This window comes from Peromyscus californicus, unplaced genomic scaffold (assembly GCF_007827085.1).
Source record: "Peromyscus californicus insignis strain IS unplaced genomic scaffold, ASM782708v3 Scaffold_4__1_contigs__length_199733344, whole genome shotgun sequence".
NCBI classification, from domain to species: domain Eukaryota; kingdom Metazoa; phylum Chordata; class Mammalia; order Rodentia; family Cricetidae; genus Peromyscus; species Peromyscus californicus.
The window spans coordinates 57,558,182-57,585,066 of NW_026294562.1; the positions used below are offsets into that span (position 1 = coordinate 57,558,182).

At 50.6% G+C, this 26,885-nt stretch overlaps 1 protein-coding gene and 1 pseudogene across 2 annotated transcripts in view; one reads left to right on the top strand and one right to left on the bottom strand.

Annotated features, from left to right (window-relative positions):
* The window catches only part of Cpt1a (carnitine palmitoyltransferase 1A), a 67,383-nt gene extending 41,253 nt beyond the window's left edge, over positions 1-26,130 (bottom strand). The window contains exons 1-2 of one of the 2 annotated variants that reach the window (XM_052712248.1): positions 26,028-26,130; positions 631-784 (exon numbers count right to left, since the gene is read on the bottom strand). In XM_052712248.1, coding sequence (XP_052568208.1) covers positions 631-771 — 141 coding nt within the window. In that variant the 5' untranslated portion in view covers positions 772-784; positions 26,028-26,130. Of the gene's footprint in view, positions 1-630; positions 785-25,381; positions 25,511-26,027 lie in introns of those variants that run through there. The other variant, XM_052712247.1, reaches the window with a different exon arrangement.
* On the top strand, positions 19,752-19,852 carry LOC128095826 (uncharacterized; annotated as a pseudogene).
* Positions 26,131-26,885: the final 755 nt, after the last annotated feature.

The window sequence follows — 26,885 nt, forward strand, 5'->3', positions numbered from 1 at the left end:
GAGGTACCCAGCAGGCTGGAGGAGCAGGCCCTGGTGACGAGGGGCTGTTTGCAACTGCTCCAAACCTGCATTTACTCTTTCTGGGATTTTTAAAAGAAGTAAAATTGGGCTGGGGTTATAACTCAGCAATTCATCACTTGCCCATCATGGGCAAGGCTCTGGATTCCAGCCCTGGCCCCACACAGAGAACCCAAGTTCATTTTCCAGCACCCACTTGATGGCTCACAGCCATCTGCAACTCCAGTTCCAGGGGATCCAACACCCTCTTCTGACCTCCTTGGGCACCAGACACACACATGCGGTACATGTGCTCACACCTGTCTGTAACTCCAGTCCCAGGGTATCTGATACCCTCCCATAGGCAGGCAAAATACCAAAGAACATTAAATAAAAATAAACTAAAAAACCTCTAAAAACCCAACAATAAGGAGCTATGAGCCCATTCTATGTAAGTGTCCCCCACAAGCCTTAGCCAGCATGGAGACCTCTGCTCTCTCAGAGACCCACTGAAGACACAATTTCGTCCTCAGTGGGACCCAAGGAGATACACTGGACATCCCAGCAAGCACTGCGGAGACCAGCCAACCAACCTTGAATCCCAGCAAGCACTGCAGAGACCAGCCAACCAACCTTGAATCGGATGAACTTCTTCTTCCAGGAATGCAGTCCCGACAAGCATATCTGTTTGAGGGCTTCATGGCTCAGGCGGAGGTCGATGCCATCGGGGGTGACAGTGAACTGGAAGGCCACAGCTTGATGAGCCTCTGCCATCTTGAATAGGCACCTGGAGCAGGGACAGAGATGGCTTAGAGAAGCCTGACACCAGCCTGACAGAAACCAGGGACATGCCTCCAGTAGAAGGAGGTCCTCCAAATTTAACCCTGTGCCTTAACAGACCCACACGCGTCTCCAGCAGATACAGTGCTGTTCCTCACTCCACACTTCTCACCTGTCCAGATCCATACAGGCCTAGGGTGATGGTGTGGGCCCATGTCACCACCATCCCACGCCCTCTGCCCATCCCACAGAACCATGCCCCCAAAAGGCATCCTCAGCCAGCATGACAAAGGACACTGGCAGCCATGGATTGACCTGCACGGCAGAGATGACTATTCTTACAGCCCATCCCCAGAACTGTCATGAAAACACCGGAAGTAGCAACAAGAGAGTCCCCAGCAGCCCTGAACCCTGACCTTCAGGCAGGACTACTACCCCTCCAACTTCAGAGAGTGCTACAAAGACTCCAGACGGGTGGTGAGATGGCTCAGTTGGAAAAGCCCTTCCCTCCAAAGACTGACAATGTGAATTCAACCCCAGAACCCAAGTAAAGGTGGAAGGAGAGGGCCAATCCCACAAAGCTGTCCTCTGGCTTTCACATACACACTGTGGTGCGCACGCCCTGCCCCCGCCCCCTGCCCCCCAGAATAAATAAAAATACTTTTTACACTGGGTTGTGGTGGTGGCACATGCCTTTAATCCCAGCACTCAAGAGGCAGAGGCAGGAGGATTTCTGAGTTCAAGACCAGCCTGGTCTACAGAGTGAGTTCCAGGACAGCCAGGGCTACACACAGAGAAATTGTCTCAAACATAACAAAACAAAACAAAACAAAAAACTTAGGGGAAAAAAAAGACTCCACTAACATCCCACAAGCTGCACAAACCCTAACTGGTCCTGATCCTCTGAGGCCATTCCTAAAGTCAAACTGGCCTAAGGCATCCATGTATCAGGCCTTAGTTGTTCCTGCACAAAACATGGTCTCCTCTGCACTAGTTTGCCCTGTCCCATGCACTACATGAAATCTTAGAAATCTCCAGAATCTGTCTCAGTGACTAGCCACACACATAACACACAAAGAGGAGCTAGGCTGGAGAGATGGCCAGGAAGAGTGTTTCCTGCTCCTGCAGAGGCCTGGTGTTCTATTCCTAGAACTCAAGTCAAGCAGCTCGCTACTGCCTGTAACTCCAGCTCCAAGAGATCTGATGCCCTCATCTGGCCTCTGTGGGTACTGCACTCACATGCACATACACATAGAACAATCTAATACGCATACATAATAAAACAAGAGGGATCTACAATGTGCTCTTCCCCTCACTTCTTCACTTACTCCTGTGGTCTGTCTAAGCCAACAGCTTTCAACCCACTCTCACACTCAACAGAAATGTCACCTCCTCCCTTCTTGGTTCCCTCATTCCTCCAGCAGCTGCCTGAGGAGTCCCCTCTTCTGAAGGTGTGCAACCCCTCTGTTGTCCAAAGCTGTTTGTTACAAAGCACTAAGTAAAAACTATATATGGTAAAAACTATTCAGAACCATAATAAGATCTAATTTATGGGTGTGCTCTCATCACATAATAACTTTCCCACTGAGGCCCACAAGGTCTGATAAACCTGTCAAAACCAACAGGTAACAGGACTAGAGAGATGGTTCAGCGGTTAAGAGCACTTACTGCTCTTACAGAGGACCTGTGTTTGGTTCCTAGCATTTAAATGGTGACTCACAACCATCTGTAACTCCAGTTCTGAAGGATCCTACACCCTCTTCTGGCTTCCCTAGGCACTGCATGCATATGGTACACATACATGCATGCAGGCAAAACACTCAGACAAAACCCCCAAATTTTAAATGTGTATTTTTTAAATGATTTATTTATTCTTATTTCATGTACATTGGTTTGCCTGTATGAAAGTGTTGGACCCCCTGGAACTGGAGTTACAGACAGCTATGAGCTGCCATGTGGGTGCTGGAAATTGAATTCAGGTCCTTTGGAAGAGCAGCTAGTGCTCTTAACCACTGAGCTATCTCTCCAGCCCAAATAATGTGTATTAAAAAAAACCCAGCAAACAGGGTTCTGGGGCTGTAGCTCAGGTAGAGAGTGCCCACTGAGCTTGCACAAGCCTTGAGTACGATGCACAATACTGTGTGTGGTGGCACATGCCTGTAATCCCAGCACTCAGGAGATGGAGGCAAGAAGATCCGGAGCTCAAAGTTATCCTTGGCTATACTGAAAGCTAGAGGCTAGCCTGGGCTACATGACATTAACAAGTAGAATTGGGGATGTAGCTCAATAGTAGAACATTTGTTTAACATCTGTGAGGCCCTGGGTTCCATCCCCAGCAATGCAAAAACAATTTTAATCAATATATATCAATACAGTTCAAAGATACTAACCAAAGCTAGGTGTGGTGGCATGGACCTCAGGAGGATGAGGCAGAAGGATTGCCACAAGCTGGAGGCCAGATTGATCTATCAGCCTGAGTTGCAGAATGAAACCCTGTCAACTGTCAATCACTTGTACATTCAACAAGTATTTGCTGGCTGCTTCCCATGTACCAGTGAGGTGAGAACTTAGACCCTGGTAGAAATGGCCCCTCTGCCCTCCTGTGGCATAGAGAGAAGGCAAACCTCCGTGGCAGTTAGGATGCAGGAAAATGAGGTGCCGAACAGGAGACCCTGAAGCTCAGCACACCATCCTGGAGAGGAGAGCGGACAGCCCTGGCCCAGTGCGGTGCCATCAGGGATGAAGACAAGACGACACCCACTCAACAGGTCTGAGTCCCATGGGCTGGACATGCTGATAAAAGGGGCCCTCCAGCCTTGAACTATGTGCTCTGCGGAGCCACTTCCTGGGGGAGGGGGGCAGGCAGCTGACAATTCACCTGTGGACCTGCTGCGTTGGAAATGTCAGTGTCACAAAGGACACCTAGGTGGAGCAGCCAGGGACAGGTGGATGTGGGAAGCATGAGGACAGTGCTGGGGGGCAACACAACTGGAAACTGGCCTTTGGGCTCTGTACTGACCTCTAAAAGGTTGAGGGGACAACACAACCTGGTACTGAAGATAACTTAGAGCCCAAGCTACGCCCCAGTGTGTTTACGTCCTTGAAAACCGTGACAGGGCCTGGCCGTGATGAAGGCACAGACCCCACCTGAGAAAACAACAAGACTACTGACCTGTGCTTGGGCAGACACATACACAGCCTGAGTGAGGCACAGAACGCAGCTCTGGTGGGGTGAGGAGGCTCGAATCTGGAATTCCCTTGAACTTCAGATCCTCCTCCACTGCTTCTGAAGTGCTGGGATTACAGACAGGAGCCCCTGTACTTGCGTTATCCACTGCCCGGGATGAAGGCAGGGCATGCTAGGCAGGTACCCTATTGACTACAGAGCCAGCCCCAGGTTAAGCTTCCCGTATCTGCAGCACTCATGAGGCTGGTAGTACAGACACGAACCCCACACCACAGGCATCAATCTGGGCAAACAGGATTCTGTGACTGGCCACCACCCTGCCAATTGTTTACATGACCTCAAAGGTGAACCAGCCATATTGTTTCAAGTTCAAAACCAGCCTGGGTTAAACACTGAATTCCAGGCTGGGCTACAGACAGACCTTGTTGCAAAAACAAAAACAAACTCAATAAATACATTAATGAAATTTTAAAACACAAGGGGACTATTTTGATGTAAACTTTTCTGTTGTGCCTATGTGTGTGCACACATCTTCCCAGGTGTTTGTACCCATCTGTGCATCAAGGCCTGAGTTCAACACCAGCTACCTTCCTCTGTCACCTTCAACTTTATTGTTTGGAGGTGGGGTGTCTCACCGGACCTGGAGAGTGCTGACTGGCTAGGCAGCGTGATCCCTGAGTCCACGTATCCTGTTCCTACCATTTGCCAAGCCCAGAGCTGGAATTACTGGCCCAGCGCTGTTATACTCAGCATTTTACAGGATGCTGGGCTCAAACTCAGGTCCTCAAGCTGCTCAGCAAGCACTTCACCCACTGAGTCATCTCCACAGCCCACGAGGAGCTGTCAACAGCAGATTAAACACCGTGCTGCAGTCAATTCTATCCAAAGGCATGAACCCCAGGTTTGCCCAGAAACTAAACCTAGTCTCAGGACAATCATGAGGCCGGGGGATACTTACAGTGTCCTTTCCAGGGTGAAATGTCCCTGCCACGTGACCTGAGTTTAATGTTCAGAACCACCTGAACCTGCCAGGTGTGGTGGCACAAGCCTAGAAACCCAGCAGCAGGAAGGTAGAGGCAAGAGGGTCAGGAGTTCAAAGTCACCCTTGGTTACACAGGGAGTTACCAGTCTGGTCTCCATGAAGTCCCATTACAAAGAGACAAAAAGATTGCCTAAACTTGATGAAGGCCTGGTTTGTTCTGACAGGTTCACCATAGCAGGCATTCCGGCTGCTTTGTGGGCTTGCAAAGCGGTTCACAACGCAGGTTCACTGCTTTAAACCACGCAGCAGGTACTGGTGCCAGATGAGTCAGCCTCAGCCTCCATGTTGGCTTCACAGGCTACTTCAGATGGTCAGAGTGTTCCCAGAAGCCACCAGGAAGGAAGTACAGACCAAATCACAGCACGTGCCACCCCCAGGAAAAGCTGGAATGCAAACCGTGAGTGACAGGTGCTGGAGAGCCACCCCAGGAACAGCTGGAATGCAAACCGTGAGTGACAGGTGTGGAGGACACTGAGAAATCACGTGCTTCACCCACTGCTGCCATAGAAATGTGACGGGGTCAGGTCATTCCAGAAGACAGGCTAAGCATAAAGCTCCTTCAAGGCAGTGTGTTCAAGGCCAACCTGGGCTACACAAAAAGACCGTATCTCAACAAAACAAAGCAAAAATGTAAAAGCCATGGAACCCAGCAACTCCTCTCCTTGGCCAGGATAACTCGAACAAGTCCACACTAAAACCTATACAGGCATGTCCACAGCAGCCTCGTTCATGACAAAACAGCCAGGTGTTCCACGGCAGGAGAGGAGACTTCAGCCAGGGCCCTCCACAGGAGGAGAAGCGTAGGCCAACTGCGACATACTCACACATCAGACCATGACTCGGTCCTAACAAGCAAAGTGGCACCAACACACGCGGCGACATGGATGAAACCATGACATCAGGGTCTGGGGACATGGCTCAGTGTGCAGAGGGTTCACCTCGAATACACAAGGCCCAGGGTTCCAAGCCCAGTACCACATAAACCAGGCATGGTGGCACATGCCTATCATCACAGCACTTGAGACAGGGAAGCAGGGGGATCAGATGTTGAAATCATCCTTGGCTTGAGAGCAAGCTAGAAGTCAGCCTGAGCTACATGAGATCCTGTCTCATTAAAAAAAAAAAAAAAAGCCAAGAGCACAACACGAAGCCCAAGAAGCCAAATGTCATCTCACTCCATTGACACAAAATGTCCAGAACAGAAAAATCTATAGAAATAGAAAGATCGGAGCTGCCAGCGACTGAGAGAGCCTGGGAAGGGGATGAAGGCTAAGAAGGGGTGTTTCTTTGGGGGTTGATAAAAATGTTCCCAAACTGGCTGGGTGGTGGTGGTGCACGCCTTTAATCCCAGCACTCGGGAGGCAGAGCCAGGCGGATCTCTGTGAGTTCGAGGCCAGCTTGGGCTACCAAGTGAGTTCCAGGAAAGGCGCAAAGCTACACAGAGAAACCCTGTCTTGAAAAACAAAACAAAACAAAACAAAAAAAAATGTTCCCAAACTGAGTAGTAGAATGATAGTGGCACATTGTTATGAATAAATTAAAAATCTCCAAAATAGCAGATAGGTGAACTGCTTATGTGAATTATACATTGTCTTACTCAGGGTTACTATTGCCGTGATGAAATGCCAAGACCAAAACAAGCTGGGGAGGAGAGGGTTTGGCTTACACTTCCACATCACTGTTCATCATCCAAAGAAGTCCTGACAGGAACTCAAAGCAGGGCAGGCACCTGGAGGCAGCAGCTGATGGAGAAGTGCTGATGACTGGCTTGCTCCCCAAGGCTTGCTCAGCCTGCTTTCTTATAGAATCCAGGACCACCAGCCCAGGGATGGCACCACCCACCGTGGGCTGGGCCTTCCCGCATTAATCACTAATTAAGAAAATGCCTTACAACTGGACCTTATGGAGGCACTTCCTCAACTGAGGTTCCTTCCTTTCAGATGACTCTAGTCGGTGTCAAACTGACATAAAACTAGTTAGGACACACCTCAATGAGACTGTTCCTCAAAAATACTATCTCAGAGGCTGGAGAGATGGCTTGGCGAGCAAGATTGCTTGCTGCTCTTTCAGAAGATTCAAGTTCAGTTCCCAACACCCACATTAAGCAGCTCACAACCACCTGTAACTCTAGTTCCAGGAGATCTGATACCCTCTTCTGGCCTCTGTGGGCACTGCACTCATGTGGTGTATACACACACATAAATACACACATCCTAAACATTTTTTTTTGTTGTTTTTTTGTTTTTCGAGACAGGGTTTCTCTGTGTAGCTTTGCGCCTTTCCTGGAACTCGCTTTGGAGACCAGGCTGGCCTCGAACTCATAGAGATCCGCCTGGCTCTGCCTCCCGAGTGCTGGGATTAAAGGCGTGCGCCACCACCGCCCGGCCTAAACATTTTTTTAATTAAAGAAAAAAAGGGGAAAGGAAAGAACTGACTTCCAAAAGCTGTCCTCTGCCCTTCAAACACACACACACACACACACACACACACACACACACCATACACATACAGTAATAATAAACTAAAATTTTTAAGTGAAAAAAGTAGACAGCTGCTAAGAAATAATGCTTGCAGTTAACCTCTGACCTCCATATGCACATGCACACATATGAGCATAAATAAATGCACATTCACAAAGAAAAAAAAACTGAAGAAAAGAAAACGTCCTCTCACAAAACACAAATGTTGTCTAGTTAACACTCAAGCATCTAATCCTTCCCTGGCCAAATACACAACTGGAATCTAGAAGCCCATCCGATCACTGTTCCCTGAGAGGACTGAGCAGACGCCATAACAGGTTGCTCAGTCTTCTCTCAAGAGATCAGGCCTCAATTTCAGTTTCCTGAGACTAAATAAGCATTTTCTGAGAGAGCCTCAAAAAAAGGACAATCAATCTCCAACACCCCTGACAGCAAGGACAAGGAGACCTGGTACATGCAATAGTCTTTGTGGGACTTCTCCAGGACCCTAACATACCCACCAAGGTTCCATTCAGAACGAACGCCACCCTCCAGAACTAAGGAAATGCTTTTTTTTAAGAGATCATCTAACATAGTAGGGTTGATACCAAATATCTGCAGACAGCTTAGTCAGTAAAGTGCCCACTGCACCAATACGAAAACCTAAATTCAATCTACATAAAAAGCCAGGCATGGTGGAGCACTCTCGTAATCCCAGACTGGGGAGGCAAAGACAGGAGGATCCCTTGGACTCACTAGCCAGCCTGCCTGCCAAAGTATCTGCCCAGGCCAAAGAGAGACCGTGCCTCAAAACCAGTAAGGTGAGCGGTACAGGAATGACAACCAAGGTAGACTCTTGCCTACATGCACACAACACACACACAATATAAATACCACACACACACATACACACACATACACACACACACACACACACACACACACACACACACACACTTGCAGATTTCATGGCACCGAGGACAGGGATGGGGAGGGGCATGCAAAGGCTTCTTGAGAGCCAGGGAAAGTAGACAGTGACTACATGCAGGTCATTTCTGTTAGGCTCTTTTTCTGCACACATCTGAGATCTCCCCACAACTCTTAATGTATCTAATGCAGCTGTCCCCTCCATGTCCCAGAGCTCTCATGGGTGCTAAGTCCTGAGTGCCCTTGCCTCCTGGGACAGGAAGCACCTGCTCCATCCAGGTACTGCACAGCAGACTCCTGTAGGAGATGAAGTAGAGACAGGAGGATGAAGCAGGCAGCCAAGGAGAATGGGAGACAGCTGCTGCAACGGAAGCCCCCACTCCCATCATATGCTCACTTGTGTAACAGTTTCCTCCAAAACATTCCATCCTGCAGGGAAGCTCCTTAAGTGGGAAGGTTAACAACTCACAGTACCTTCAGGAAGTCCCTGAAACCGACCAGATGCACTAGGCTCCTCCCTGCCAGAGTGAGCAACAAAGGCTCAGAGTCCCTCGGAGACTAGCACAACAGAGCTGCTCTGAAGACTCAGTTGAGCCCAGACGAGCCCAGCTGCAAGGAAGACTCTGAGACCAGACCAGCTGCCTGCAAGAAGCGGAAATCACCCAAGCTGACTGGAAGTTTAGAACTGAGGCACCTAGAAAAGGCACAGTGAGCTCCAGGTTCCCAGCTTTTGTGGACTGTCACCATGCTGGGTGAGTATTGGTGATACAACTGTCTTTGAGTCATTTCTGCTCCTTAAGTCACCCCAATAAAGCCACTGGTCCACCAAGTTGGATTTTGGTGGTCTGCTGTGGGAGAGTGAGTACACCCGTGTGTTGTGTCTCCAGGGCAAGTTTTGTTACATACACCACTCTCTGAGACCTGACAAGACTGAACTGCACCTTTTGTCAGGCTGAGGGGACTCTGGCCAGCTCGGCCGTGGCAAACATGGCTCTGGCGGGCCTTGTTCGTCTCCCCATTCCCTCTGCCTTGCTAAAAACTGTTAGATTACACTCCTAAAGCAAGTCTATTCCCTTAGTTGGTCACGTCCTCCTCCTGAGCCTGACTACCAAGGTCCAGCTGTCTAAGTATTGAAGTCCAGCAATCAAAAGCCCCCTTGTAGCCCCCCTAAGTAACATGCCCAATCAAAATTAAACACCTCATCCTAACACAGGGTTTCTCCTTTGACCTTTATAAACTGCCATTTGCCTATGGGCCCTTTGTGTGCCCTGTCCCCTTGGACAAGTACCCCTCTCCCCACTTGTCTCCTCTCCCTGGTCCTCTGTTTCCTGTCTTTGTCTCTGATTCCCCGCCCTTTGTCCCTCTGGAGCAAATAAATCTCCTTTGTGCTGAGAACTTGGTCTTGAGCTGATACTGGCCCCTCACGGGCTGCATGCTGGTCCTGCCGTCCTCTTCCTGGGCAGGAGACCACACCCCACACCTGGCCGAGACTGCCACCTGCAGCTCCCTACTTTTCAGGTGGGCACAGATGTCTCTGGGAGGCTTTGTCACCCCAGAAACAGCAGTCACAGTGAGTCCCAACTCAGTCACCATAGCTCTACTTAGTCCACCTGATCCCAGGCCAGATAGGGGGAGGTCCTCCTCGCCCCTGGCTGAGTCAGTATTCCCGGTAAACAGGGCCTTTCTCCTCAGGGTGTCTCACATTTTGACTTTTTTTTTTCTTCAAGATTTATTTATTATGAATACAGTGTTCTGCCTGCACGTCAGAAGAGGGCACCAGATCTCACTATAGATGGTTGTGAGCCATCATGTGGTTGCTGGGAACTGAACTCAGGACCTCTGGAAGAGCAGCCAGTGCTCTTAACCTCTGAGCTAACTCTCCAGCCATATTTTGACTTTCAACAGGACATTACTATCTACAAAAATCAAGTTACAAAAAATAAAAAGTAAACAGAAAAAAAAATTCTGGGCCAAGATGCTCAGTGGGCAAAGGTGTTTGCTGCCAAGCCTGTCTGTTCAACCCCAGGACCCACAGGGTCGGCCAACTCCTCTGACCTCTACTCATGTGCTGTGACACACGTGTAATTTTGTGATTTATGTCGGGCTATTTTCATATCCTCTGCTGCATGTGCCCCACAGGCTGTGGGCTGGACACCCTTGTGTCCTTCCTCACCTCCCTTTTGAAGCCACTGTGGGAGAATAAAGAGCTCTCTGTAAAACACCAAAGGCAAGTCCACCCTCAAGAGTGGCTGCGAGGGGACCTGTCTGTGGGGCTGGGAGTCCTGGGAGCACCTGGCAGGGCCATCCAACACGCAGACAGCCCAAAGCGGCTGTGCAGGGGTGACCAGAGAAGCTGGAGGGATGAAAAACCAACCGATGCTTGAGGAGAAGGGGCGGGGGGTATACCAAGTCCCATGGAGGAGAGCAAAACATTCATAAATCCAACGACCTTGGAAGTGTCCCCCAAAGCCTCCATGATCTCGGCCATAACCCAACACCCCCTCAAATGTTCAAAGTCATAAAACACAACACATACAGCTGAGTACAGAACCTCGTCTATGTACCCGCCCCTGCAATGAAATGACTGGTTGGTGACACAGACTTACGGCTATCTGGCCCTTTTAATTAAGAATACAGCGGGGGGGGGGGGGGGGGACTGGAGAGGTGGCTCAGTGGTTAAGAACATGCACACTGCTCTTGCAGAGGACTAGAGTTCTGTTCCCAGCACCCACATCAAGTGTCTCAGAACTTGTCTGTAACTCTGGCTCCAGGGAGACTGGACAGCTCTGGACTTGGGGACACCTTCATTCACACGCACATAACCACACATAGACACACAATTTAGAATGATAAAAAATATTTAAAAAATAAGACTACAACGTGGAAGGAGTGGAGAGGTGGCGCGGCAGGTGCACACTGTTCTTACAGAGGACCCCAGTGGTGTGGCTCACTCCAACTCCAGGGGATCCGGTGCTGCCTTCTCGGTTCCAAGGGCGCTGCACACACGAGGCACAGGCAGACCTTCATACACACAGGACACTCTTGTCACACCACATCTCCCCTGCAACTCTGGGCTTCTCTTTCACATTCATGTCTGAGCAGCCACAGGCTACCTAACACCGTGTGTGTGCTGTGTGTGTGTGTGTGTGTGTGTGTGTGTGTTTGTACATGTAAGACTTGGTGTACAAGTGGTCTACAGATATGGCCGTATTGACCCTTGTGTCCCCACCTCAGTTCCCCGGAGCCTGGCTGCCCCACTCACCTCACCTTGGCCTCCTCATAAGGAAGCGTGCTCAAACTCTCTGCCCACCAGGAGCCCTTCTTCTTTCTCTAGAAATGTGTTCCTGTCTCAGATGCAAGGCCTGGGGACAGGCCTCTCCCTGACTGACTCACCCACAGGTCCCCCGCTTTCACCAAGTGTATTCAGCTTTGGTGTCCCCCTGCCCACAGAAGGCCAGTCTGTTCCCGAGGTGGCTCTCTGCAAAGCACCGTAGCCCGGATACTGAGGACTCCCACTACCCTGCCCTCAGCTCTCCCTTCCCAGGAGCCCTTCCGGCCATCACACCCTGCCTAACCCGGGCACTAAGGCTGTGTCCTTGCGTCTGTGCAGCTGGGGACCCTGACGTACTATATAAATGGCCCTCAGGACCAGCTGGCCCAGCCATTCTATCTGGCAGGCCAGCTCTGCCTGGACACAGGCCACTGACCCTGGGCAGCCTCCTCCTCCATTCCAAGGCTGCTGCAAAGACGGCATGGCTGGCCTCCATGATGGCTGGAGGCCGCTGCCATGTCTCCATACAGTGTGCACTAAAACACTGGTTCCCAGTACTACCCACACGTCCAGTCCCTCCTTCTTCCCGCCTCAGGTCACCAGTGGCTCAAGCCTGGCCTACCACATCATCTGCTATGGTCTCCAGCCCCTGACCTCTGTCTGCACTGATGGAAGGTTCTTCTTGGCTCTCTGGGCCTTGGGAGCCAGCCAGCCTCGTCCCTGAGCAGACCTCTACAACCCGTGCACATGACCAGGTGTTACACACATGACCAGGTGTTACAAGCCCACCTTCAAGGCCAAACCTGCAGACTGGACATCAGCCCACCTTCTCTCGAGCTGCGCCCTCTCTATCTGCCTCTCTCCGACTAGGCCTGCCTCAGTGGGGCATGCACGGACCACACCTGCCTTAACTGCTTCCCCTCTTGTGTTTTATTCATCCAGGCAACACAACCCACGGAGGATGTCAGCCCACCATCGCCCCCCCCCCCCCCAAACCCACACCCTCCCTTGCCGGGGCACAGACCCAGTCTTCCACGGCTCCTCCCAATTCTCCAGGTTCTACTGCCACTCACAGAGATGTCCCAAGTGTCCTGCGAAGCTCTGCTTTGTACATTTCCCCTGGGGGCTGGCCCACGTGGGGCTCCTCTGATCCATCGCAGCCCAGGGTGGAGAGGTAGTGTCCCTGGACACAAGGTCTACACACAGGACCACAGGGAAGTAACTGCACCGCAGGGCATGCCCCTGTGTCCCAAGTTCAAAGACAGCCACAAGAACATATACTGGAAAGGAAAGTGTATAGATGGGAGGAAAGAGGGCTTGGACTTCCCCCTCTGCCATTCACTGTTCCTCCCAAGTTGTTCAGCAAGAACAACTTGTATCTACACCAGGCTGGCCTTGAACTCGTGGCTATCCTCATACTGGGGTTACAGTATACAAAACCACACCTACCTACTGTTAGCCTTTGGACTAGAATTCTAAACCAGGGAGAAAAACTTACCCGGGACACACCCTCTAGGTAAACACACTGACTGCCCTACCCCAGAAGCAGGTCTGGCCAGGCACAAAGGAAAGGCCCCTCCGGGATTGTTCCTAACACAAGGTGGCTTCTTGCCCTGTGTCCTCAAACTGGCTCAGGGCAAAACTGCAGGTGGCTGCTGTGGCAGGAACCTCCCAGGTGCCAGGAAGATGTCTAGAGAGGCATGCACCATGCCAGAGGCAAAAAATCCTGACGGTGTAGGGCTGAGTTGTGGTATCTGGTGTCAGAGAGAGGACAAAAGTATTTCTGAGAAGTGGGTGTGGAGCCTGGGCTCCTGCCCCTGCCCCAAGTGACAGTGTTAGTGTGGTGACTGCCCACTCCCACCTGCCAACCTTCTTGTCTGGGAACGTGCAGGTGCCCCCACACTCAGGCCCTACACCATTTATATACCAGCCCCACTGCTGGGGAGGGACTCCCAAGGAGGGCTGCATCAGAGCACTAAGCCCTTACTGTAATCCGCTCCTGGCACACCAAAATGCAGAACAGGATGCCTGCACTGAAAACCACCAACCTCACATGTCAGGTCTGGTGTGTATCTGCCTCCAAGCCTGTGATTCTGTACCTCCACCTGCACTAGACTCAATGGTTCCAATCTTTACCCGCTGCTGATTGGTGTGTGCGTGAGTGCCTGTGTGTGTGTGCCATAGATCGACCTCGGGTGATGTGTGTGTGTGTGTGTGTGTGTGTGTGTGTGTGTGTGTGTGTATGTGTCAGCCATAGATCGACCTTGGGTGTTGTTCCTCAGGGGCCACGAACATTGTTTTCTCTCACTGACCTGGGGCTCGCTAATTAGGCTAGGCTGGCTGGTGGCAAACTCCTGTGTCTACCTCTCCAAAGCTGGGATTACAAGTATACACTGCCATGCCTGACCTTTCTCAGGTCCTTGTGCTTGCAAGGCAAGCATTTTACAGACTGATCCATCTCTTCAAGCCCTCTTGGGTCATTCCTGTACTCACCTTTCATTACATTTAGCTAAACACACCCCTCCATCGGGGCCCGGTTTTGACCAGCTACTGACTTCACATTCCCAAATCACAGTGATGCCTCAAGACACACTCAGTCACTCAACTGTGAGTTCTGGTAGAGGGCTTCCCCTTCCAAGCTGTGTTTAATCATTCCCTAATAAGCTGAAAGCTTTTCCAAGACACCGATCTTACTATGCTCTTGATTGAATCCTGAGGACCCTGTGGACTGCATGTCACTTGTCACTGACAAAACTGTCTTCATTTTTAAAGTTTTATTTATTAGTGTGTGTGTGTGTGTGTGTGTGTGTGTGTGTGCGCGTGCATGCTACTGAGCATGTGTGGAGGCCAGAGGACAACTTTGTGGAGCTGCTTCTCTACTCCTACGTGTACATGGGATCTGGGGGCTGATCTCAGAGGCATGCACAGAAAGCACTCTACCCATTGAGGCATCTTGCTGACTTAAGACTGTCTTCATTTTAATAACGTGGCTTGGGTCGAGCCCCAGTCCTTCACTACATAAATGGCTCTGTGCTTTGTTGATGGGATGTGCCCACTGGGCTCGCTTTCTCCATAGCCAACCCCTCTACATCAAAAACATCTCACCTCTGAGGTCAGCCCGTGAGCCCTAACACTGGCCATGCCACCAAGCTGCCACCCCTGAGAGACAACCAACTTCCCTTCCCAGACCAGGCCCTCTTAGCATCCCCGCTCTCCCGCTCTCCCTGTAGTTCCCTGAGGCCGCGGAGTTTAGGCAGGCAGCCAGCTAGGAAAGGAGGGGAAAGTTCAAGAGGCCCAGCACACCGCCAGAAACTGGCACATGCCAGAGAAACTGCAATGTGGAAATCGTGTCCATCATATAAATCAAACAGTCAGACTTGCCCAGGGATGACAGGCTTCCGAGCAACTGAATTATGCAAATAGGTTCTGTGTTCCAGGGAGTATTTCAACACGCTCCGCAGTACACAGATGGGAGTCAGATAGGCTGGTAGACAGGTAGGAAGGATAACAGGCAGAGCAGTGACTCACAGTACACCGGCAGAGATGGCAGGCAGGCTCGTTTCATGTTTTCCATGGCAAAGAAAAAGTGGGATACCCATTCGCCTACCTACCTGGCACACACCAAACAATGCCTATTGTGTGTGTGTGTGTGTTAATGTGTGTGAATACATGTGTCCAAATTGGTGTCTATCACTCTCTACCTTATTGTTTGAGACAGGGTCTCTCACTGAACCCAGAGATCACCAATTTGGCTAGGCTGGCTAGCCAGTGGGCCCCAGGGATCTTCCTGTCTCTGCCTCTCCAGTGTTCGAATGACAGATGTGCACCACTGCTCCTGGCTTTTTAGGTGGCTGCTGGGGATCCAGACTCAGGTCCTCAGGCTTGCACAGCAAGTGCTTTACTGACTGAGCCGTATCCTCGGCCCCTGCCTTTTTCTTTTGTTTTTTTTGACAGGGCCTGTGTAGCCCTGCCCGGCCTGGAACTCACAAAGATCAACTTTCCTCTGCCTACCAAGTAGGATCAAAGGCATGGGCCATCACACTAGGCCCCTGCCATAATTTTCTTATCAATTTGTTTTACCTCTATCCACTCATTAAATTCTCACTACAACTCTAAGAAATGAACCCATGACTGTCCCCATTCACTACCGAGGAAAACAAGACTTAGACATCCGAAGCTTGCTTAAGGTCACAGCCAGCCAACAGCAGAGCAGGAATCACGTCTAGGCCCAGCGCCAACGGGCATGTCCTTACTTACTAAAGCTCAGTGGTGGCTGTGACAGCAAAGGCCAGCTTAAGATTCCTGCAGTTGCAACACACATTGGCTTAGGTCATTGCTGTACCCAAAATAATAGGTGGCAGCCAGCAGGGAAATTCAGTTATTACAAATGGGCCAGCGCTAACTCTATCAGTGTGGCCTAGCTGCCCACCAGGACTGCACAATTCACGGTGCACAAGAGCAAGCTCTGCCTCCAGCTCTAATCCCTCACCAGCTGTCCATCTCGCCTAGCAGTAAACAACTGCTGGAAATCCTTAGAGAAAGCATTACCCACAGGAAGAGGCAGCTTAGCAGGATTCCAGGTAGGGCATCTAGGAACATGGCAAGCATCCCTCACCAGGCTGATGCGCGCTGGGCCCTGCCCCTGGACAGACCCCAAAGTTGCTGCTAGTGGGGTCTCTTATCACCCGTAACTCCTAGGAATGCTTTGCTCTGCTAAACAGAAATGGCTCCAACTTGGAGAGGCTGAGCTTGGTGGCACATGCCTTTAACCCCAGCACTCACGAGGCAGTGGCAGGTGGATCTCTGTGGGTTTGAGGCCAGCCTGATCTACAGAGCAAGTTCTAGGCCAGCCAGAGCTACACAGAGAAATTCTGTCTCAAAAAGGTTGGAGAATAATTGAAGACCACACTGGCTGCGGGCCTCTGGACTACATGCACATATCAAATGCATGCACATCAAAAATAAAAAAGAGATTTACAAACCTCAGTATGACTGATGTATCAGGGATGGAAGTGACTTTAGAACGGGACATGCGTACCTTGTGCTTTTGGTGGGTTTGGGGTACAAAGGGACATCTTAGCACATTTCAGTTGTTGTAACAGAACAGCCGAGGGTGGGCACTTTATAAAGAGATTTACATGCCTCACAGTTCCAGAGGCTGGGGAATTCAGGGTCACTCCCTCCTGGTGAGGGCATTATGCTATGTCCTTTGACAGGAGAAGTCATTGGACTGGTGGGAGCCTGGACAAGAGTGGAAGTGAGCATGTGGAGAGGAGAAGGCAGGGCCCCAGGCACTGACTTAGTGCGCCTTATGAGAACGGATTCGATCTCCAGACCAAGACACTAACCTCTGTCCCCTTCAAAGACTCCACCTTGGAAATTCTGTCACTTTGGCTACCAGATTTCAACAGCTTTTTTCACTTGGGACATGTGTGGTCATAGATTAAACACAGCAAGGAACCTTCACGGTGAAAAGCTGTACCTCGAATTCATGGCTGAGCATTCCCTAGCATTATAAAAGTTGGCCAAAGGTGGACTTCCCACAGTAAGGCACATCACCATATGCCACTCACATTGATGGGCTAGACAAAACAGTTCAGGTCAGGTTAGAAAAACAAATTTAGGTTTATGGCCATGCCATCTGATCTCAAAATGTAAGCAGTGTCAAGCCTGCTTAGTATTTCGATGGTAAAAAAAATAAATTTTCAGTCATCATTCAACCTACACCCTCAGAAACAACACAACTCCCACCTATCACACGCTGTAAAAATTCAAGCTGGACATGATGGTGAACACTTCTAACTCCGGCACTTGGGAGGCGAAGGCAAGAGGATCATAAAGTCAAAGGCATCCTTGGTTACACAGCCAGCCTAGGCTACCCGAGACCCTATCTCAATAAAAAATAAATAAATAAATAAATAAATAAATAAATAAATAAATAAATAAATAAATAAAAGCTGAATGTGGTGCTGCTCACCTGTAATCCCAGGAGACAGAGGCAGGAGGATCTCTGTACATTTGAGACCAGCCTGGTCTCTATCTCCAGTTCCCAGCCAGCCAGAGCTACATAGTGAGTCCCTGTCTCAAAAAGAAAGGCAATGTAAAAGTAAAGGAAACTCAGATTTAGGCTTTATACTGCACCATGTCATTAAGAATTGGTAATCAGAGAAATGTGACTTTGGCAAAATGGATTTAGGGAAAGCCACCAAAGGATACTCTTTTATAAAGAAAATAACCAGGGCTGGGGATGTGGTTCAGCTGACAGAGTGCTGGCCTAGCCTGCCGGAAGTCCTGGTGACTGCACATCTCCAGCACCACTAAAGCAGGGTTGGTGGCACACCACTAAAGCAGGGTTGGTGGCACACCCCTGAAATCCCAGCACTCAAGAGGTGGTGGCAGAATGATCAGAAGTTTAAGACTGCCCTCAGCTACACAGTGAGTTTGAGGACAGCATGCATATATAAGACTCTGTCTCGCCGGGTGGTGGTGGCGCACACCTTTAATCCCAGCACTCGGGAGGCAGAGCCAGGTGGATCTCTGTGAGTTCGAGGCCAGCCTGGTCTCCAAAGCGAGTTCCAGGAAAGGCGCAAAGCTACACAGAGAAACCCTGTCTCGAAAAACAAAACAAACAAACAAACAAACAAACAAAAAGACTCTGTCTCAAAAAATACAAAACAAGGGCTGGAGAGATGGCTCAGCGGTTAAGAGCACTGGCTGCTCTTCCAGAGGTCCTGAGTTCAATTCCCAGCAACCACATGGTGGCTCACAACCATCTGTAATGAGATCTGGCACGCAGGCAGAACACTGTATACATAGTAAGTAAATAAATCTTTTAAAAAATACAAAACAAAACAGCAATAAAAATAATAAAGGAGACCAATGAGACGGTTCAGCAGGAGAAACCTCTTGCTGCCAGGCCAGACAACATGAGTTCAGTCCTCAAGAGACCCACACAGGACATGGAGAGAACCAATTCCCCCCAACTGTCCTCTGACCTCCTTACAGGTGGCACAGAAGTGCATGCACTTGTGCATACACACACACACACACACACACACACACACGTGCACACACACGTGCACACACATGTGCACACCTGCTACACCACAAAAAATACATGTAAAATTTGTTCAACAACAAAGGAAACACATGTTGACAAGGCTAACAGTACAGCCCAACCATTCTGAAACACAGCACCTGGATCCAATATGGCCAGAACAGAATGCCAGCCTGAGCTCTGACTGCAGGAAGGGGCAAGCATCTATCAGCTCAAGAAGATAAAACTTCTCATACCAAGACACTGTTCCCACAAATGTCCCATAACCTCTGGGGCTGCCCTGCACATCCTGTGCATGTTTGTCCCCTCAGCAACCCGACAGCTGCAATACGAGCAACGCAGAACACAGCGACAACCGGAAAACCTGTCCAGCCGCAATCCTGACATCTGGAAACTCTTCCTACAAATGTCCCGATTTACAGGAGTCACATGATCTACAAATGTCCCGATTTACAGGGGCAGGGGTCACATGCCACAGACCCCCTCCAGAATGGGTCTGGAGACATGGCTTAGGGGTTAAGAATGTGTGCTGCTTGCAGAAGACTGGAGTTCAGTTTCCAGCACCCACGCGGGGTAGCTCACACACCTCTAACTCCAGCTCTAGTGTCTTCAACCTTCTCTTCTAGACTCAGAGGTCACTGCACTCAAGTGGTTCACACACACACACACACACACACACACACACACACACACACACAACATAAAATCAATCCTTTTTAAAGACAAGTCCTCATGATGTAGCCCTGGTTGGCCTGGAACTAACTGTACATACCAAGTTGGCTTCAAACTCACAGAGAGCTGCCTTCCTTTGCCTATAGAGTCCTGGGATTATAGCATGGGTCACCATCTCCAGAAAATAAGTCTCACAAAAAAAAAAAAAAGAGTTAGATGCAAACAGGGCTCCCAGCAGCTCTCCATGCTCTCAGATGTGTCTTGTCTCACTTCCTACTGAGTGCCTCTCCTCCTAACTCTTGAGCTTAAGCCTATACTTACATACCTTTCCTGACTCCAGCTCTACTTCTTTAAGAATGGTGGGGCTGTCACCCAACGGCTGCAAATGGCACCCCTCCTTCTGGTAGCTAAAGAAGCTTGTCAAATGTATATGTTGCCCTAAGAGACCCTGGGAACAGGTTTCTGGCGGATATTCATGCCGCTGATGTCCCCAACCTCAGCTCCAGATAGGTATGTGGGATGCCTTTGAGAAGTCCCCAGGCACAGCGGCCAGGGTTCACATTGACTAGGTCAGCATGTCCATGCTCATCAAGCTTCAGAGTAAGGGAGGTGTGAATGAGCCCCTTTGAGGGGCTGAGTTCCCTGGACATCAGAGGACCCACATCTCAAAGGCGTGGGGCTTCAAGTTTAAGGAAGATGGATTTGAAGACATGGAAGCTGAGACTGAGTCATCCCTGATGACTCGGGGTACAAATTGTGGTCCCCTGGACCTGCACTCTTGAGGGCTTCCCCTGTGCTGAATCCCACACCCCACCAAACGACCTTGCAGCCAGTCTCAAAATAAATAAATAAAATGGAAGGAAAAATAAAACATGTTGACTCAATCCAATCTACTGAATGTTGTACCTTAGCAATAATGTCCTGTGAAGGGCCTGGGGTCACACTGAAATCACCAGAGTCACAGAGAAGATGGTATTTCACTCCATCAGCCCCAGGGAAAGATCCAAATTTAACCTCCTACATTCACGTTCTATAGTGTTTTCACTTATCAGGGACAAGGCTGAAGGAGGCTCAGAGTACTTGCTGCTCTTCAGAGGATCGAGCTTGGCTTCCAGCTCCCACGTCAGGCAGCTTAAACCACCTGTCTCCTGCCCCAGGGCAGCTGATGTCTCCAGAGGCACCTGCACTCATGTGCACATATGCAGACACACCACACACACACACACACACACACACACACACACACACACACACACACACACAAATTTAAAAAGTTAAAAAAAAATCATGTGTGGTGGCACACTTTAATCCCAGCACTAGGGAAGCAGAGGCAGGTGGATCTCTGTGAGTTCAAGACCAGCATGGCCTACATAGCGAATTCCAGGCCAGCTAGAACTACAAAGTGTGACCCTGTCTCAAAAACAAAATATAATAAATCTTTTTTTCTTTTTTAAGCATCATGAAGTTCAAGATTGTGCATAGGTCACATTCACAGAAGACAAGGCCAGCCTCAAACTTAAGAACTCTGCCTGCCTCTGCTGCCTGAGTGCTGAGACTGAGTTCTAACTCCTTAGTGGAGTCTCATGGGAGTCGGGGGACACAGGAGGGCAGGCATCAGAGCTGCTACAGAGGAAGAAATGAACACCCAGGCATGCTCACATCTTGTCACAGGCAGTCTCAGTCTGCATGAACGGGGGTGGGGGTCACCACTAAGAGCCCTGCTCTGTGACACAGGAGACTTGGGCCTAGCTCAGAAAGTGGCTACGACACAGATGTGGGTTCACTTCCAGCTCCATCTGTCACTGACCAACATCACTCTTATACACTGTTCATTAGCACAAGGCACTACACAACACCCCAGCTCCCACTAACTGAAGGACACCAGAGTGGGCAGCCTGCACCTGCTCTTTAATTCAAGGCCACACTCTGCCATCCCAGCAGGAGCCTGTGCTCAAGAAAGTAGATGTCTGTTCTCGCTTTTCCTCCACACCCCACCTACGTCAACGCCTCAATGTCAGCACAGGGTACTTAGCCTCTCTTCTGACTAACCTGGACAGTTCATTCATTTCTTCTCAGAATGCCTTCACTGACCCACAGGACACAATGAATGGGCTGTGCTCAACAAATCTCCAGGGGTAGGCCATCCTCAGAGCATGTCCATGGGCAGCTGCTGGGAAGCTGGGGATGAACGCTTTAATAAACCAATCCGTTTCACAAAGGGCTGAGGTCGAGGCAAGAGGATCAGAAGTTCCAGGTCAGCCAGATAGCAAGGTCTACACAGTGAGTTTCAGGCTAGCCAGGACTACATAGTGAGACTCTTGTTTCAAGGTGGGTAGAGGTGTAGGGAGTCACTCACTGTCCCTTGCATATGAATGTCCCTTCAGGGCATCATAACAAGGCATGCTGAGTTCTCTATTTATGGTTTAACCCAAAGCCAAGGGAACCCCAAAGGAAGCCATATAGGTGGGTGTGGATGAGGTCACTGCAGCTAGTGGCCGGGGTGGGGGTAGGATGCTGGTATCAGGTACAGAGCATGGGGGAAGAGGCACTGAGGCAGGGGCCCAACCAATTCCTCTGAACTCTGCCTCCCAGGCATGAACTTCTAGGGTACAACCAGTGAAACTCCCAAAGGACCCCCACCCTCTTAATATCAGTAGGTTGGATCAGTCCAGTGGGGGAAGGGTGCCCCAACCTCTGTCCTTCCTTCAGCAAGTACATGTACGCCTGCACAGGGTCAGGGAGACAGAGAGGAAGCTGAATTCTGGAGGGACTTAAGGGGCAGAAGTAACAGACTCAGCTCCGACCACACTTGGACAAGGGGACAGAGTCCAGATGATCCCGCATTCCTAAGTGCCACAAGCTACCAACACCAGTGCATAACATAGTATTTTTTATGTCCTTGTTTTGTTATGTAGTCCAGGCTAGCCCCAAACTGGGTATGTCACTGAGGCTGATCTTGAACTCCTAAATTTCTGTCTCCATCTCCTAAGAGCTGGGATTATAGGCATGGATAGCTAAGCCTAGCTTTGCTGTTTTGGGTTTGTTTTGTTTAATTTTATTTTTTTGAGAGAAGGTCCTGCTATATAGCCCTGGAATTCATGGCAATCTTCCTGCCTTAGCACCCCCCCCCCCAAAAAAAAAAACCCAATGGGAGTAAAGATATTTTCAACCATATCAAACTTCCCTCTTATCTAAATGGGTCTGTGTGCAACATGGGTTGACACTCCTCAGAGGTAAGGTCAGCAGCCACCGTGTTTCCCAACCTTCCAAGTGGCAGTTACCCAGGTGTTGGGCCCCTCAACGGGCAGCATGCCCTCTGTTATTAACTTCAGAAAAACATTCCTGAAGGTCAGAACAACTCGCACAAAAAGGGCAAAGGTGGGCATTTCTCGGAAACTGGCTGCCACGTTACCTAAACAGGGCAAAGCTGGCCTTAGCCCAGAGCCTACGGGGACCCAATGTCCGCCTCAATATTTGCATGGGGTTCAAGGTGAAGGGTACAAAAGGTAACATATTTGAAATCAACAAGCAGAACTTACTCCTTATGTTAGGTAAAACAAAACAAAACAAAACCCAAACTCTGCATAGCCTAGGTTGGGTTTAGAAGCAAGTTCTTGCGTATCCCACTCAGGAATCCCACGCCCTGCTAGTGCAGCTGGCCTTAAACCCTGCTCTCCTTTACCCACCTCCCAAGTGCTATATGGTGCACACACCATCACAGTCCTAAAGAAACTGCTCACAGGTGTGGCCTCTGCACCAGCTACCAAGTAGGAAAGCGATCACATGGCACCCCCTATTTTCGCCTTTTCAGCTTGGCACAATATGATGGTATTGCTTTTTACTTAAACAAAAATGTGTATCACATTTATTTATGGTAGTGGAACATACACACACTATACACTATAGCACGTGTGTGGAAGTTGGGATAATTTTCACTCTGTAAATTCAGGGATTGAATCCCTCTCAGGTCGTCAGGTTTGGCAGCAGGCTTATTTTCCTAACAACAAAAATTCTTGCAATAAAAGCTCAAATTGGCATTAATTCAAGTGTGCAGTAATCCTTTTTTTCAGCCTGCTAGGCGCGCCTCTGGCTTAGCAATCCCCCCACCCCTTTCTTTCTGGGGATGGATCTTTGCATGTTCCCAAGCCGTCCCCTCAACTCCCGGATTCAAGCGATCCTCCCTCCTCAGGGAACTGGACATCTGCTAAACACACTTTTAAAAGAGATTCACCTTAGACTACCATTTATTCTAACGTAATTCAAGTGCAGGCTTCCACCAGCCATAAAACTCTGGCCTAGCCGTAAATATCTATGCAGAGTGACTAAACATATTTTCCGACAAAACAAAACCTGCAAACGGTCAAAGTACAGGAGCGTCCCGGGCCTCTAGGCGCCTGGAGACCAAGACAGCAAGTTCAAGGAGCTCGAGAAGGGAAGGGCACTAGCAACCGCGGCTTCCCGCCCCGCCCCTTCCCCCACCGCGGCGGGGGTCACGTGGCGGCTGAGAAAAGTAGGGGAAAGGTTACGGGAGCCCCGCCCCCGTGCTGGCGCGTCCGGGGCGCTCGGATCCTGTTCCACCGGCCGAGCCCACGCAGGCCTTCCGGAGCTAGCCGGCGCGCGTCGCCGCTGCCATCCCAGAGCGCCGCCCCGGGCCACCGACCGCTTTGTCCCACAACAGATGTCGCTTGCAACAAAACAGCCTGCGGACACTCTGCCTCAAAAGGTTTCACCGACAATCCCAAGCCAAAAAAAAAAAAAAAAAAAAAAAAGTAAAAATTACAGCGCTTTTATGAATGGGCAAAATGGGCAAGAGGAATCAAGGTTGGGTAAACTCCGGCCAGCGCCCCCAAATCCCGGGAGAGCCAGGCCTGCCCGTTCGGTGACCACTGGGTCCCGGCCAAGCGCAGCGGCGGGAGGGAGGCGTTTCCCTCCCTCATCTGCAGTCAGGTGGCTTTCTAGCTCAAACTCGAAAGGGTTTTGTCTTGTGCAAGAAGCCGCTTCGGCCAATTTTGATACAAAACCTGACCCGGGTTTGATTCCAGAGACGGTTAAGACGGAGTTCAAAGCCGGGAGTGGTAGTACACGCCTGAAATCACAGCACTTGGGGGTGGGGGGGGAAGGCAGGAAGGAGATCAAGGGGTTCGAGGCCAGCCTGTGCTACATGAGACCCAATCTCAAAGGAAAAAAAAAAAGTAATAGATAAAAGAGAAAATTCAAGTGTGAGGTTAAATCTAACAAGGCGACATAGTAATTTACATGACAAAAGAGCTTTGGTGCTGCAGCAAAGACAGTCCAGCGAGACACTGAATGCGGATGGTGCAGTCCTGCCTACTGCCCTGCACTGTCCCCGCACCGAAGTCCTCAGGTTTATGTCTTCACTGAGCCCAGAGTCGACTGACTAGAAACGGGGTGGGGGAAATGTATGCTTGCTGGCACAAATAAAAGGCCAAAGCTGTATTTTACTCATTTGGCTTGTGGTTTTGACAGAGATAAACATGCTTGAATATCAGGAATGACCAGAAACCAGACGCCTGTGCGAGGAAATGCTGTAACTAAATACGCGTTCCCAAAGGCTTCTAAACTCACTTTCATTTTATTTACGAACTTTCAAAGTTAACAGTTTCCGACTAAAATTTGTTCTTGGAAAACTATATGAATGCACGGGACAGAAAGGCGCTGCGAGTCCGCCGGAGTTGAGAGTACTGATCTTGATCTCTGTCTAGCCTGGTTCACCCTAGGAACTTTTTAACTCCTTCAAAAAGTGAGCATTCATCTCTTTTCTGTGGCATTAACGAAAGCCAGGCCCGGATTCACAATATGAAGATGAAGAAAAACCGGCTGGTAGAACACAGCCAAGCGGATCTCGGGGCTGCCCAGACCGCGCCGTCGGGCTGTCCCTGGCCAAGTTCGCCCAGGCCGGGTCACGTGACACCCCCACCCTCCCGGGCTCCAGTCCCTGCGCGACCTTGGGCAGTCTCTGGACACCCACCTGCCCTTGAACCCCGCGCAAAACAGAGAGTGAGGGGTGCTCAACACTTGAGTCTCTGCGCCAAGGGCGTGTCCCGACGGCTGCACTGCAGGGACCCGTGCGGGGAGGGGGCGCCGGCCACCTGCCAAGTCCCAAGGCCGAGCATCCTTCCGGCTGCCGCGCCCGACCCTCGCGGACCCCCGGGCCCAATCCACCTGCAGAGTGACGAGTGGGATGGGGCTGGAAAAGGGCTGGCTCCAAGCCACCCGCGGAGTGGGGAGTGGGATGGGGCGGGAAAGGGAGTTGACGTCCCTACTGGACAGGGACCAAGGAGTCATGCCTAATCCTGAGCATCCGTCATGGTGCACTGAGGACCCCAAACCCACGCGCAGAGAGACTCCACCGTGGGGAGGGACACCAGGAGCCGAGGCCCCACGCGTCCCTGGCGAAGGCATCTTGCCCAGTCCGGGGATCAAGCATCCTTCCTCCCACCCGGGGATCCCCAGACCGGTCACTTCGCGGGGGAGGGGGTGCCCTCAGCCTCTCCAACGCGCAGCTCCCGCGAACCCTGTGGGCACAGTCTCTCTGACCCCTCCGCGCTCCCATAGGTGACACCCGCGCGCCCGGCCCAGGGCGGTGCCGCAGCGCTACTCAAGCGCTGCCTTACCGAGTCTGAGGACGCCGGCAGCGGAATGAGCGAGCCGAGTCCGAGTCCGGGCGGGCGAGGCCAAGCGTACGGACGCGCGCCGCGGGTGATTGGCTGAGCTGGGCCCGGCTGCGGCGCGGGCGGGACGGGGCGGGGCCTGGACGGGGCGGGGCTACGGGGAGGAGTCCCGTGAGGAAACTGAGGCTAGCACCCGAGCTTGCCAACAGCCGTCCTAGGACAACATTCCTCACCTTGCAAGCCTGTTTCTTCTTCTGCAAAAGGGGCTAACTCATTAGGTTAGCCCACAAAAACTCTTTGCATCATGCCTGGCTTACACTCGCGATATATACGCACAGGCATATAAACTTCTCTGCACCCCTGCTGTTCATGCTCCGATCTCGTTTTTTTGTTGTTTCTTTTAAACCCACCCACTAACTAACCAACCAAACAAAAACAAGACAGGAGCTTGGCGGAGAAAGGAATGGAATGGCTTGCCTAACATCACCGAGTGAAGAAGCCCAAGTCCCAAGCCTGAGTGACATATGTTTGTCATCCTAGGGCAGGTTGACTCCAGAGGCCAACACACTCGTAGGCTCCCAGGTATAAAATCATCTGTTTTTTTTTTTTAAAGTCTCATTTACATGACAATTAGGATCTGGGGTGTAGCTCACGGTCCTGTGTAAGATCATCGATTTCAGCACCAAAAAGCAATAGAATAGAATTACTCTTTGGACGCCTAGAACTAATAGGTGCCGGGAGAGAAGAGATTGGAACCTGGTGCAGAGTGGCCCTCTGCAGAGGGACCGCCTGGCAACACTCAAGAAGGTGGCAGGTGCTCTGCGGGTGCCTTGCGAAGAAGCCGGGCCAGACCAGGCAGGG